The sequence below is a fragment of the Coprinopsis cinerea genome, assembly GCF_000182895.1.
Source record: "Coprinopsis cinerea okayama7#130 chromosome 12 map unlocalized cont3.12, whole genome shotgun sequence".
NCBI classification, from domain to species: Eukaryota; Fungi; Basidiomycota; class Agaricomycetes; order Agaricales; family Psathyrellaceae; genus Coprinopsis; species Coprinopsis cinerea.
The window spans coordinates 568,759-582,245 of NW_003307533.1; the positions used below are offsets into that span (position 1 = coordinate 568,759).

General features: G+C 52.7%; 3 protein-coding genes across 3 annotated transcripts; 1 reads left to right on the forward strand and 2 right to left on the reverse strand.

Annotated features, from left to right (window-relative positions):
* Positions 1 to 5,331: 5,331 nt before the first annotated feature.
* On the reverse strand, positions 5,332 to 5,490 carry CC1G_15403 (hypothetical protein; the record flags this gene model as incomplete). Its single annotated transcript, XM_002910079.1, has 1 exon — positions 5,332 to 5,490. One exon carries the CDS (start codon positions 5,488 to 5,490, stop codon positions 5,332 to 5,334), a length of 159 nt encoding a protein of 52 aa, XP_002910125.1.
* A 780-nt stretch (positions 5,491 to 6,270) lies between these two features.
* Positions 6,271 to 7,110, reverse strand: CC1G_08437 (hypothetical protein; the record flags this gene model as incomplete). The annotated part of the gene is made up of 1 exon (XM_001834740.2): positions 6,271 to 7,110. One exon carries the CDS (start codon positions 7,108 to 7,110, stop codon positions 6,271 to 6,273), a length of 840 nt encoding a protein of 279 aa, XP_001834792.2.
* A 1,752-nt stretch (positions 7,111 to 8,862) lies between these two features.
* Positions 8,863 to 13,263, forward strand: CC1G_08438 (pre-rRNA processing protein Utp22; the record flags this gene model as incomplete). The annotated part of the gene is made up of 10 exons (XM_001834741.2): positions 8,863 to 8,913; positions 8,962 to 9,201; positions 9,252 to 9,572; positions 9,624 to 10,430; positions 10,482 to 10,606; positions 10,654 to 11,980; positions 12,055 to 12,489; positions 12,563 to 12,763; positions 12,839 to 12,976; positions 13,077 to 13,263. The coding sequence occupies 10 exons, from the start codon at positions 8,863 to 8,865 to the stop codon at positions 13,188 to 13,190; spliced, it is 3,759 nt and encodes a 1,252-aa protein (XP_001834793.1). The 3' UTR covers positions 13,191 to 13,263.
* Positions 13,264 to 13,487: the final 224 nt, after the last annotated feature.

The following is a 13,487-nucleotide window of genomic DNA, read 5'->3' on the forward strand; positions in this document are numbered from 1 at the left end:
CCAGCCAGCCCTTGCCCAAGCTTCAGAGGCGTTGGCCCAGTCAGCCGCTGCCAGCACCCAGGTCTCCGAGGCCCTAGCCCAACGAGCCGACAAGCCCAAAACCAAACCGGACCCACCCGAAACCTACGACGGGAAACCGGAAGATGCCCAAGCCTTCCTCGATGCCTGTGTCCTCTACTTCAAGCATATCGGAGAAGCAGATGAACTACGACAAATCTCCTATGCTCTCTCCAAAATCAAAGGAGGCACCAACGGCATGGCATCTGCATGGGCAAATTCTCAACGGGCTGAGATCATCGCTGACACCCTCGCTTACGATGACTGGAAGGGCTTCGCCAAGGCCTTCCTCGCCCACTTCCAGGTCCAGAACTCCCGAGCAGAAGCGATCCTAGCCATCCAAACCATCGAGATGGGAGATCGCTCCTGTGAGGCTTACAACACCGAGTTCCGATCATATATGACTCGTTCTGGATACAACGAAGTAGCACTCATCGAGGAATACAAGCGAGGGCTAAACGGCAGGCTGTTGGACAAGTGCCACGACCAGGAGAACCTCCCCACGACCCTTGCCGGATGGATGGAGCGAGCTGCTAACCTCGATCGCCAGTACCGAATTCGTAAACGGGAGAAGGCTAGATTCAAAACGGAAAAACCCACTCCCAAGGCAACTAGCGCTCCTCCACCAAGGCCCTTCTTCCCTTCCTTCCGACCCGCTGCCCAATCCACTCCTACTCCACCTCCCCCTCGCCCCGCCGACCCGAACGCTATGGACATTGATGCGCACCGACGACAGGGTCTCTGCTTCACCTGCCACCAGAAGGGACATATTAGCCGAGACTGTCCCAACAAGAACCAGAAGTTTAACACCAGAACCATCGACATCAGAGCCCTCACGGAGGACGAACGTGCCGCGCTGAAGAAACAACTCGAGGATTTTTACACGGACCGGGAGTGAGCGCAGACTTGCCGGTCGATAGGAGTACCTTTGTTCGATCCCCATATGTACATATGCCAGAACTCGAATCACATGATGTTTACGCACGATCGAAAAGGGACAATGCGCGATTTTACGGAAAGAAAGTGGAACCGGGCTCCGCAGAATGGGTAGCCCAACGACTTGACGACTCAGAACCCTCGATGGCAAGAGGAATCCTGATGTCTTGGGTACATCCCAAAAAAAGGCAAGAGGTCACGGACGAAAAGATATCCCAGCTCAGACAGCTATTGGACGGACCAGTGGTAGAGGCCCTAAAGGAGATGGCTCGACCCAAACGATTTATTCGTGGCCATAAGGGCAACCAGCTGGATCTGGACATGGTGATGAGCACCCTAGACGACAAGCGAAGCTTCCGAACTTCTGGACTCTTAGATAGTGGTTGCACCGGAAGCTGTATAGACAGGGACTTTGTCCGACGAAACAATATCCGAACAAGAAAGCTCCCCATCCCCATCCCTGTCTATAATGCTGATGGTACGGAAAACGCAGGAGGAGCTATCTCCGAATGTGTCGAACTCCACGTCAAGATCCGAGACCACATTGAGAGATTGGAATTCGGAGTAACCGAACTAGGGGAAAACGGACGTCTTCATCGGGTTCGAATGGCTAAAACGGCATAACCCCTCTATTGATTGGAGGACTGGTACGATAGAGTTCAACCGGTGTCCCATAGAATGTACCCCACTTGTCGGATCAGACCCTGAATCAGAGGAAATCGAATACGAGGACCTCGAGGATGGGGAACACATTCTCGTGGTAGACATTCAACACGAGATCCGACTACGGGCATTCCAGACGACATCCGGAAGAATTGCTGAAAGGAAAGCCAAGGAGGAAAAAGCCAAGACATTTGAAGAACTGGTACCGTCACATTACCACGACTTCAAATTTGTGTTCTCGAAGCAGTCCTTCGATGAACTACCTCCAAGGCGACCCTGGGACCATGCAATTGAACTCATCCCTGGAGCAGAGACCATGGACTGCAAGATCTACCCGCTGAACCCTGAAGAGCAACAAGCACTTGATGCCTTCTTGGAAGAAAACCTGCAGTCAGGGAGGATCCGTCCGTCTAAATCCCCCATGGCCTCTCCGTTCTTCTTTGTGAAAAAGAAGGACGGCTCCCTCCGACCAGTCCAGGACTACAGAAGGCTTAACGACATCACTGTGAAGAATCGATACCCCCTGCCATTGATCCAAGAGTTAGTAGACAAACTCAGAAAGGCACGGTACTTCACCAAACTAGATGTCCGTTGGGGGCTTCAACAATGTCCGTATCAAAGAGGGAGACGAGTGGAAAGCGGCGTTCCGAACCAACAGGGGACTGTATGAACCTCTGGTGATGTTCTTTGGACTCACAAACTCTCCCGCAACGTTCCAAACCATGATGAACGCCATATTCCGAGAGGAAATCAACACCGGAAAAGTCATCATATACATGGATGATGTCCTTATCTTCACGGAAACATTGGAGGAACATCGGGAAATGGTCCGAAGGGTCCTGAGGAAGTTTGCCGAGCACAAACTTTACCTCAAACCGGAGAAGTGCGTTTTCGAAGCCAAAGAAGTGGAATATCTCGGCGTCATTGTCTCCCACAACCAAGTACGCATGGACCCAGCTAAAGTCGATGCTGTCAGAGACTGGCCCACTCCACGATCGAAACGCGAAGTTCAACAGTTCCTTGGGTTTGCCAACTTCTATCGACGGTTCATCAAAGGATATGGAGAGATTGCTAGGCCACTCACGGAACTAACCGGGAACAAGGAATGGAATTGGGGACAAGCGCAAGAAGCAGCCTTCCAAGCAGTTAAGGATCGAATCTGCTCTGCACCCGTCCTCGCTATTCCCAATGACACTGGGAAGTTCCGTGTTGAGGCTGATGCATCCGAGTTCGCAACTGGGGCAGTCCTCTCCCAACAACAGCCTGATGGGAAGTGGAAACCGGTAGCTTTCATCTCCCATGCCCTGAACCCGACCGAGCGGAATTACGAGATTTACGACAAGGAGATGCTCGCCATCATGCGTGCACTCTCAGATTGGAGACAGTACCTCCTTGGAGCTAAACACGTCTTCGAGATCCACTCCGATCACAAGAATCTCGGGTATTTCCGAAAACCCCAGAAGTTGAATCGCCGCCAAGCTCGCTGGCTCACCGAGATGCAACAGTACCACTTCACCCTTCACCACAAGCCTGGAAAACAGATGACCAAGGCTGACCTCCTCTCACGACGAGCCGATCACGATCGAGGAGCCAACGATAACGAAGACGTGATCCTCTTGAAGGAAGAACTCTTCAGAAGGGTCGAAGTGGGCATCTCAGGACCAGATGCCAACTTTTTGGAACGGGTCAAGCGCTCTTGGAGAAGAAGGGACAAAGCGGTGGCCAAGGCTCTACTGCAGAAGGACCCGGACTGGATCGAATCCGACGAACACCTCGTGACGTTCAAGGGAAGAGTGTACGTGCCAAAGGATAAGGGACTCCGGGAGGACATCATCAGATTCCATCATGACTCCCCAGTATCGGGACACCCTGGTCGATATCGTACCCAGGAACTGATCACTCGGAACTACTGGTGGCCCCGAATCCAAGCAGACATCCGAACCTATATCGATGGATGTGGCATGTGTCAACGGACTAAACCCCGTCGAACCGTCCCGGCTGCGCCACTACAGCCAAACGAGGTCCCCTCTCTCCCATGGGAGATAGTGTCGGTAGATCTAATCGGGCCCCTCCCAGAGTCGAAAGGATTCGATGCCATCATGGTAGTGGTCGACAGATTCTCAAAGAAGATAGAGGCAATTCCCACCAACGTGGAGCTCTCGTCGCTAGGTGCAGCGAAGCACTTCCGGGACTACGTGTTCAAACACCACGGACTCCCCCGAAAAGTAATCAGCGACCGAGGCCCACAATTTGTCTCGAACTTCATGAAGGATCTGATGAAACTCCTCGGCATTGAAGGAAACCCCTCCACGGCATTCCACCCCCAGACTGATGGTCAGACGGAACGGATCAATCAGGAGATAGAGCAGTACTTACGGATCTTCATCAACCAAAGACAAGACGACTGGGCTGATTGGCTCCCTCTGGCCCAATTCTCCTACAACGACAAGATCCACCAGTCAACCGGGTACAGTCCGTTCTACCTGAATTACGGTCAACACCCATACAAGGGAGGCGAACCAAGAGGCCCAATACGGAATCAGGCTGCAGAGGACTTTGTTACCGAGATTAAAGACATCCGCAAGGAGGCCGAAGCAGCCTTAAAACAAGCTGCCGAGACTATGAAACATTACTATGATCGGAAACGAAAACCCTCCAGGCCCTACCGAGTGGGCGACATGGTGTACCTTGAGGCAACCAACATCAATACGCAGCGGCCAGCCAAGAAGCTCGACGATCGGAGATATGGACCCTTTAAGATCACCAAGAAGGTCGGAGCTTCTGCCTACGAACTCGCCATCCCCAAGACTTGGAAGGCCATACACCCGGTGTTTAACGAGTCACTCCTCACTCCATACCACGAACCCCATTTTCCCTCTCAGAAGAAACCTCCACCTCCTCCTCCCGAGCTGGTAGACGGAGAAGTAGAGTATGAAGTCGAATCCATCGACGACTCCAGACTCTACAAGGGAAAACTACAGTACCTGGTGAACTGGAAGGGATACCCCAAGGAGGAGAGGACGTGGGAAGATGCCTCCAACCTGAAGAATTCTCCCGAACTCGTAGAAAAGTTTCATCGAGAGAATCCCTCCGCACCTCGGCGGATCACCAAGAAACTCCGATTCATACCCTACGAGAACTTCACCGAACCTTCCGGAAGAATCTTCGACTGGACCGCTGGGAAGTTTAAGGCCTCCTATTCCCCAAACCGTCGACCCAAAGGAACTGCCGAACCAATGCCGGAAAACCTCCCAAAGTGCCGAAAAGGGTGGTGCCCTAGATGCAATGACGTTCACGAGGACGTGAACCTTAAGGGGGGGGTGATGTCATGAATCAGACCTTTCTTTTCCTTTTCTCGCCGAGACTTGTAGTTAGTAACATAGGATGTCACGTGACTCAGACTACGTGATGAGTCATGGAACCGTACCCCGCCAGCTGAACAAAACACTGCGCGCGCACAGCACCATGGACCAAACAAGTACATACAACTCAAGTAGTATATATAGAGTAGACTTGTAAGCGTAGTTTCCTCAGTCTTTAGCTGGTCTATTCCTAGCTACAACACTCTAGTCTTTACTGAATCCTATCGCTCTTCGCCAAGTCTTTTCTAGTGCAGCTATTGATTGCTTGAACGACAGATCAAGTAGTTAGTTGCTGACAGCAGGCAGTGCGCACTCAGGCGCGGTGAAATGGGAACGGGAAGTGTGTTAACCGGTTGGTGGAGAACCCGCGCTTTTCGAGGGTGCAACATTTGGCGACGGGCGAGATAGGTGTGGAGGATGTGAGGTGCCTCTTGCCCAGAACATTGACCAACGGAGCAGTGTCATTCGACATTGCCACTAGCGACTGCGAAAGTAACGTAGATGGCTCTGAATGGGCCTCCTATTGGGACTGAACCTGTCGTGAAAGAAATGTATCGATTAATACCATCTTGATGCTTTTGGCCTTTGTACACTTCTCAGTGTTATGTTACGTGCTCAATCCGAACGCTGAAGAGTGAGCTGAAAGGACGTGGGCGAACGCGTAGCTCCGTAGTAGCAGGCTCTGCGGCGAAGCGCGCTCTTTTAGTTATTAAAATAGAAGGATAAAAGAGCGACGACGCCATACTTAAAAGTGATCTGGAGGCTGACTATCAAATATCTTCCCACAGTCCACCGCAGATCTCGACTCGCGCCATTTATCTAAGTCCCACTTTGCACGTTACGGTTCTGGATCTGAGTAACACAAAATGACCTCTCCCGCCTGCGTAGAAAACACTTTTTTCGTTGAAATATGTATATTTTTTGACTAATAACACATGCTTTCGTGTAAAACATCATGTGTACATGAATGCGACAACGACGACAGAGCAACGACGAGGGCAACGACGCGACCCTGCCCAGGCGGGGTGGACTCTACCCCTGCTGACGCGGGGTCGAAGAAACCGCCAGGGCGGGTTAGACTCAAGACCCTGCTGGCGCGGGGTTGAAGAAACCGCCCCGGCGGGGTGGACTTGCCCCTGCTGACGCGGGGTTGAAGAAACCGCCAGGGCGGGGTCCACCTCTTTCCCGCTTCCGCAGGGTCGAAGAAAACCGCCAGGGCAGGGCCGGTTGTCGAAACCCGCGCCGGCGGGGCTCATCCTGCGCCGGCGGGTGAGTTCCTGCCGACGCAGGACCCGCGGGAGTTCCCCAGGAGATTCTCCTGGTGGGCGGACTTATAGTGGTCGCAGTGGTAAATTCGGAATAGGGACAACTTCTTAAAGGAGAACAGGGGAGCGACGTCTTCTTCCGTGAGGGGAACCGGGGGAGGACCGTAGAGGTGCTGGGGAGGCTGCACAGCGACTGTGTCCGACTCCCCAAAGCTTTCGTCCCTCTCAAGAGCTATTTCTTCAAGAAGGAACATCTGCCGTTCATTAAGGGTCGCGAATAACGCATTTGGGTCGCATAGATCCTCCAACGCCTTCACCTTGAGCACTCGGAGTTGAGCCAATGTTGAGATGGAGAGCAGTTGAATACACGCTTGAAAAGCATGCGGGAGAACTCGGATGGTGAGTTGCTGAAGCGATGGCAAGCAGAGCTGAGCCCGTGGGTATGCTAGAGCAGAAGAACACAGATGGGCCACATGCTGTTGCGCTAAGCTCACTTTGAGCTTCACGAGGCCGGTGAGGTGGTTCAGAGATGTTAAGGTGGGTGAGGCTAGAATAACGCCGGCGATGTCGAGGTATGTCAAGGAAGAAGAAAGCTGAAGGATGAGTCGGCCAAAAGATCGGTGCATTCCTCTTGTTTCACTATAAGTCCGCCCCCCAGGAGAATCTCCTGGGGAACTCCTGCGTGTCCTGCGCGAGCGGGCGAGTCCCCGCCGACGCAGGATGAGTCCCGCCTGCGCGGGTTTCGACAACCGGCCCCGCACAGGCGGTTGTTTCGATCCCGCGCGAGCAGGGTGAGAGGTCGACCCCGCATGAGCAGTTGCCTCCATCCCGCGTGAGCAGGATGAGAGGTTGACCCCGCACAGGCGGTTGTCTCCATCCCGCGTGAGCAGGATGAGCGGTTGGCCCCGCACAGGCGGTTGCCTCCATCCCGCATGAGCAGGACGAGAGGTCCACCACCCCGCGGCCCGCCTGGGCAGGGTCGTCGGCGTCGTCGTCTTCGGTGTTGCGCCGTCATCGCCGTCATCGTTTCGTCGGTGTCGTCGTTTTAATTGTCATAGCCCTGGCCCCTCATATAGCAAATAAAAGAATAGAAAACATTTGATTACTATGATTAGTCGAGATATTAAAATTATCGTGTCGGTGAGATCTGACTTAGAGAAATCTCCCGAGTTTGAGCTGTAGGAAGAAGGGGTGCGCGAGAAGATATTAGTTAATCGTCAGCCGCCGCGCAAGTTATATGTTCTGTCACTCACTACAGCGCATCTCTCCCTCTATCCCCCACACATCCTTTCCATTTGGCCTTGAAGTCCCTCGCTGGCTCAATCATAATGGCGAGTATCATTATTTTTCATATCCCACAGCTTTTGCTAATGATTGAATGATAAGGGCTGCCCTCCTCCACTGGTTCCCGCCTCGGCGGCCTCGCCCATCTCTACTCGCCTTTGTGCCCAATGCTAGACGCCCGGAGCGTTCAACCTGCACTCGGCAAGTTCTGCTTTCCCCGTCGGACACGCCACTGACCGACAATTCCCAGCCACCGAAATCTGATCATCCTAGGATTTTCGGGATTCTCTTATTTGAATCCTCGTTTTACTTACTATCATATGAACTGTAATACATACTATCATAAATATAGAGCATATTCTCGTGTACCCTGCGTGTCCAGTAAAAGAAAAATAAATAAAACGAAAGTGATTCCGCACCTCCGGGGAAAGCATGCTCCTGGGAGGGCAGTTTTACACCCGCGCTGGCGGAAATTCCGCAGTAAAACGGCAGATTTCCCCAGGGAAATCTCCTGCGAGGTGTCTGGAGAGCCGAGGGACGAGGCATCGAGCTTTCCTGCCCCGGCAGAAAATTCTCCCGCACTTGCAGGGGTATCTCCTGTTGGAGCGGGAGTTCCCTTCCTGCTCGGGCGGGAATCCCCCAGGAGATTTTCCTGGGGGGCGGACTTATAGTGAGGCATTCAATGCATGAACGTGTGCACGTCGCCAATTTCTTCTAGCAGCCTGCTCATACCGTGGCTTAGGAGGGCGTTTCCAAACTTGAGCTGTGTCGTCAGCTTTGCTCAGTATCGGGAAGTTTTTGATGATGTATATCTCTATCGTAGGTTAGGTCCTGGGCTCTTGTGGCGTTTTGAAGATTGGAATGCGATGTTGGACAGATGGAACGACGTGCATATAGACTACAGGGAGTCTAAGTACAGGTGGGAATCGGATGAGGATGGCTGCTCACCACGTAGAATGCATTGGATAGCAGGCAGTGTGTAACTTCCATTTACTCAATAATACCGCTCCTATGTTCAAACACTGGGTTAAAGCCCTTTCCCAGCTTGAACACCTCATCTCGCTGTATGTGTACTTATATGATAATGGATTGATATGTTCAAACATCTTCTCTCAAATTCTGAACCAACTCCACGGGCTCGACGCCGCTGCGGCGAGACCCATACTGGGCGCGGGCGCTTAATGGAATCAAGGTCCCGACTCCCAATCCAGGCAGAACTTACCCACGCCTGTGCCATCAGTGGCTGTGTCCAAAGACAGGGAAATCGCAGAAAATGGGCGTTGACCTCGTATTCCATGGCTCTCAATCTCAAGAGGAAGCGTGCGGCGGATGCTAGCCCTCGAAAGGTGTGTATGGGCCTTTTTGACATGTTTGTATGCTGATTATGTCTGTAGACGCGGAAAGTAAGCGAAGAACCTGATGTTGTTTCTTCAAACGAGGAGATGGAGTCTGGAGGAGAGGAATTTGAAGAGGAGGAGGAAGAATGGGGCGGTGTAGAGGGAGGAGACGATGAGGTTAAGCCTAGGGAGCCTCTCGATACGTCCTCAAAGCCGAAGAAACCACCAACGGCTGAAGAAATGCGCGCAATTCGTGAAGCGACGGATTTGTATCGCTCGAGTTCCTTCAAACTACAGGTGCGTGGTTATCTCTAGTCAGATTTCGCTGAAACCAATGACTAGTTCAGATAGATGCTTTACTGCCCAATGTGCGACCGAAAGCATCCAGAATTCCGCCATTGGAAAAGTTCCTTCTCAACCTCCACACTTTTCTCCTCAAAATCCCTTCGGTGTCTGCCCAACACCCGCTCGAGGCCTCGAAAGGTTTACTGAAAAAGGGTATCGCTGTGCCTTACTGTCTACCATTACCCACCGAAGAAACCAACTGGAAGGTCGCGTTTGAAAAACCGTCGGAGATCACGTTGGTCGGAAGTTGGGCGAACAAGGTCAGCGTGAAGCCCAAGGACGATTTGCATTATGGAGTGGACGTTGCGGTTGAGATGCCAGCAGTGCGTTTTATTTTGGATTCACTTAGGAAATATCTGACGCTTTGACTGCAGAGCCTCTTCCAAGAAAAAGACTATCTCAATGCACGATTCTTCCAGAAAAAGGCGTTCTACCTCGCCACCATCGCCCAGGCCATCCAAAACCCAAAATCCGGTCTCAACGTTGACTTGTTCTATGAATCCTCCTCGAGCGATCCTAGACTCACAAAGCTCGTTCTCATACCCAAGTCGGACGGCTCGCAGACTGATTTCACAAAACTAAAAGCGAGGGTTTGCATCATCCCGACACTCCCAGCACAGTCGCCTATCCCCTTGCATCGATTATCGCCCTCCCATGGAAACCTCAAAATCAATACCTCGCAACAATCCGAGTCTCCGTCCCAACCCCAGCCCACGCCTGTTTACAACAACGCCTTGCTCTACTCGCTCACTCCCAAGCCCCACCTACTCGCCACCTACAATCTTATCCAATCTTCCCCCGCCTTTTCTGATGCCCTGACACTCCTGCGCATCTGGGCCAACCAACGTGGATTCGGCCAAGGCTCGCGGATGTGCGTAAAAGGTTTCGAAGACGCTGGCCCATTCTGGATTGGTCTTTTAGAATTGCTTATTACCGGAGAAGAAACGAAAAACTCGAAGAGGAAACCGCTGGGCAAGGGTCTGAGCTCGTACCAGCTCTTCAAAGCTGCATTGGATTGTCTCTCAAAGCAGGAATTTTCAAAGGCGCCTGTGTTTGTGAAGACGGTGGAGGGTCAGCGGTATCAGAGTGATGAGTACCAGGATTACTGGCATGCTAGTTTGGTGGATTCGGCGTCGTTGGTGAATCTGTTGGCTAGTATTCCTGTGGGGTGCTTGGATCTGGTATGCTGGTAGTCCATTCCTTTCCGTTCATCTAAACTGACCTCTCGGCAGCTCCGATACGAAGCCTCGAAAACATTGGAAGCACTCAATTCTTCGACACTCGCCATCGACCCCTTCACTCAAGTCTTCCTCCAAGACCACCGTGACGTGCATACTCGATTCGACGTTGTTCTCCGGTGAGTGCTCCATAATACAATTTTGATTTGGGCTAACCTTTCCCAAGTGTCGACATTACAGGTGCTAAACAACGACAACCCTCGGTACATGCTTCGTTGGACAGAGGATCCACTTTCCACCAACTCCTTTTCAACATGGACTCTCTCCTCCGCCAGGCACTCGGTCCACGTGCAAAGGCAATCTCCTTCCTCTGCCCCAGCACGACGCCCTCCTCCCCTTCCACTCGCCCGCTCTCACAAGCCCACCCCTCAACACCCACCACAGCCTTCATCGGTCTCATCCTCGACCCAGAGCACGCCTTCCAGCTTGTCCAGCACGGTCCTGCCGCCGAAGACCAAGTCACCCCCGAACTCACGGCCTTCCGCGAGCTCTGGGGTCCCAAATCCGAGTTGCGCAGGTTCAAAGACGGGAGGATCACCGAAAGCGTGGTGTGGGATGTGAAAACCGCGGACGAGCGTGCTCATATCCCTGCTATGGTCGTCAAACACATCCTGGACTGGCATTTCGGGATCAGCCAGGAGAAGGTGGAGTCGTGGCAGACAGCGTACGATAACCTGATTCGACTGCCGAAGGAAGTTTCGGGGCGATATGTGGAGGGTCTGAAAGGGACTGCGATTGGTTTCAAGGGAGCGTTGGGGGCGTTTGAGGGGTTGGTCAAAGCGATTAAAGCTTTAGAGGAGGAGCTCCCTCTTTCACTGGTCAACGCCAGCGCGATTTCATCGTCGTTGCGGTACACAAGCGTGTTCAATCCCGTCCCTCTCACGCCGGGTCTTGCGTCCTCCCTTCCGCCTACGGCGCGCTACCTGCATCCCATCGACATCATCTTTGAATTCGAGAAATCGGGGAAATGGCCGGACGAGTTGAAGGCTATCCAGAAGATCAAGCTGGCATTTTTCGAGAGGATGGCTGTTCTGTTGATGGGGTCCGTGCCGGGTCTCAAAGCCAGCGTCGTACTAGGCGAAGGGGACGTAACCGACTCGAACGAAGTGGTGGACAAAGCCTACCTCGAAATCCTCACACCAGAAGGGTGGGCTTTCCGAGGCCGAATATGGCACGACCGCGAAGCCACCCTGCTCGACCGCATCCTCGACGAACGGGGTCCTCTAGCGCACATCGCCGTCCCCAAATCCAAGAAGAAGGAGGAGAGGAAGGGTAAGGTGTATTTGGACGCGCAGGTGGCGAGGGAGGTGTATGAGAGGCGGTTTGTGCATGCGCCGAGGCATCATCGGGCTGTGGCGGCGCTTTCGCATCGGTATGGTGCGTTTGCGGGGACGTGTAGGCTTGTGAAGAGGTGGTTTGGCGCGCATTGGTTGTTGGGTGGGCATGGGTCTGAGGGGATTGGTGCTCCCTTGTCTTCCTCGCGCATATCAGTGGTGCGTCGGGTGGTACTGGTGTAGGCGGAGGCGGCCATGTAACGGAAGAAGCTATCGAGCTACTCTGTGCGCAGTTTTTCGTTGGGGATGGGAAGATGGTGGGTGTTGAAAGTGATGCGGGTGTCCCGGTTCCGAGCTCGGTCCCCGCTACGAAGGAACGGGGTTTTGCGACTGTGTTGAGGTTTTTGAGTGAGTGGAAGTGGGAGGAGGGAGGGGTGTGGGTTTGTCTTTATGGGCCGAGGGGGAGTGAGGAGGAGGAATCTAGTGGGGCGGGTACTACTGGTGCTGTTAACGGTGCTTCAACTACTGGGACTGTTCCTGGGGCAGGTGCCACAGGGGCGACGGCGACGAGTGGAGGAGTGTGGAAGTTCAACACGGATATGGATAAAGAAGGCAGGATGTGGACAAAGTATGGTCCCGACGCTATTGTAGCGAAGAGGATTAGGGCGTTGGCGGTTGCTACTGTTAGGTTTATGCAAGGTGTTGAAGGGAGTGGGTTTGATGTTCGGGTGAGTATCACTCTCCTTTCGATTGTGTCATCTCGTCTCTGACTCCGTCCGTTTTCGTCGTTTGCGTTTACAGGGCATGTTCATCCACCCAACAGAAGACTACGACTTTATCGTCCACCTCGACCCCTCTGTTTTACCTCGCTACATGCACAACGTGAACCCAGATCCAAAGCTCCTCACGAGGCAAGGAAAATATGCAAATCAGGTTGGGGAGAAGGTGGAGAGTGTGATGCCTGGGTTTGATCCTGCTCGGGCGTTGTTTGTTGATTTGCAGGTGCGTTTTCATTGGATCTCTTTTTTTTCATTTTGGTGCACGAGGTCGTCCGATTGACTGATATACATGCTACAGCGAACGTATGCGGACACTTTCCGCCTCTTCTTCGATCCTTATGGAGGTACTCAATTTGGTGGTGTGTGGGACCCGACGCTTAAAACCGCACGACCGTTTAGGGTGTTGGGTGGGTTTAATAGCCAGCCTGTGCCCAAGGTGCGTAGCCTTTCTTCCACTGCTAGGTCCTTTCAAGTCTGGAGTGGAGGAGTGAATGTCGACGTTGACTTCATGCTGATGGGTTTATTTGTTTGTGCAGGAGAGCGAAAAGGAGAAGGATAAAGGACTGGTTACGTTGAATGAGGGCGCTGTGTTGGCGGAGGTGAGGAGGATGGGGCAGGGGTTGGTTAAGGATATTACGAGGAGGGCGTAAGTTCCCGACGTTGTGGGTGGAGATCTAGTGGGTAAAACCATCACGAAAATCTGATCAATTTCTCATTGACGTCAAACATGCTAGAGTTGCTCTAGAGTTTTCTGCGATACACTAATCACTGAAGTACACTTAAATTCTCAGGTCTGGCTTTCCCTTAGCCTTGACTACCTCGCCTGGGCAGGATATTCTTGATTTTTTGTTTGACCGTCTGCACGATGCGGTGGCGACCGTATGGGTGGTTCAGCGTGTATATGAACTTTTTGTCGCCGGGCGTTAATCTGACGGGGTCGATCCAGT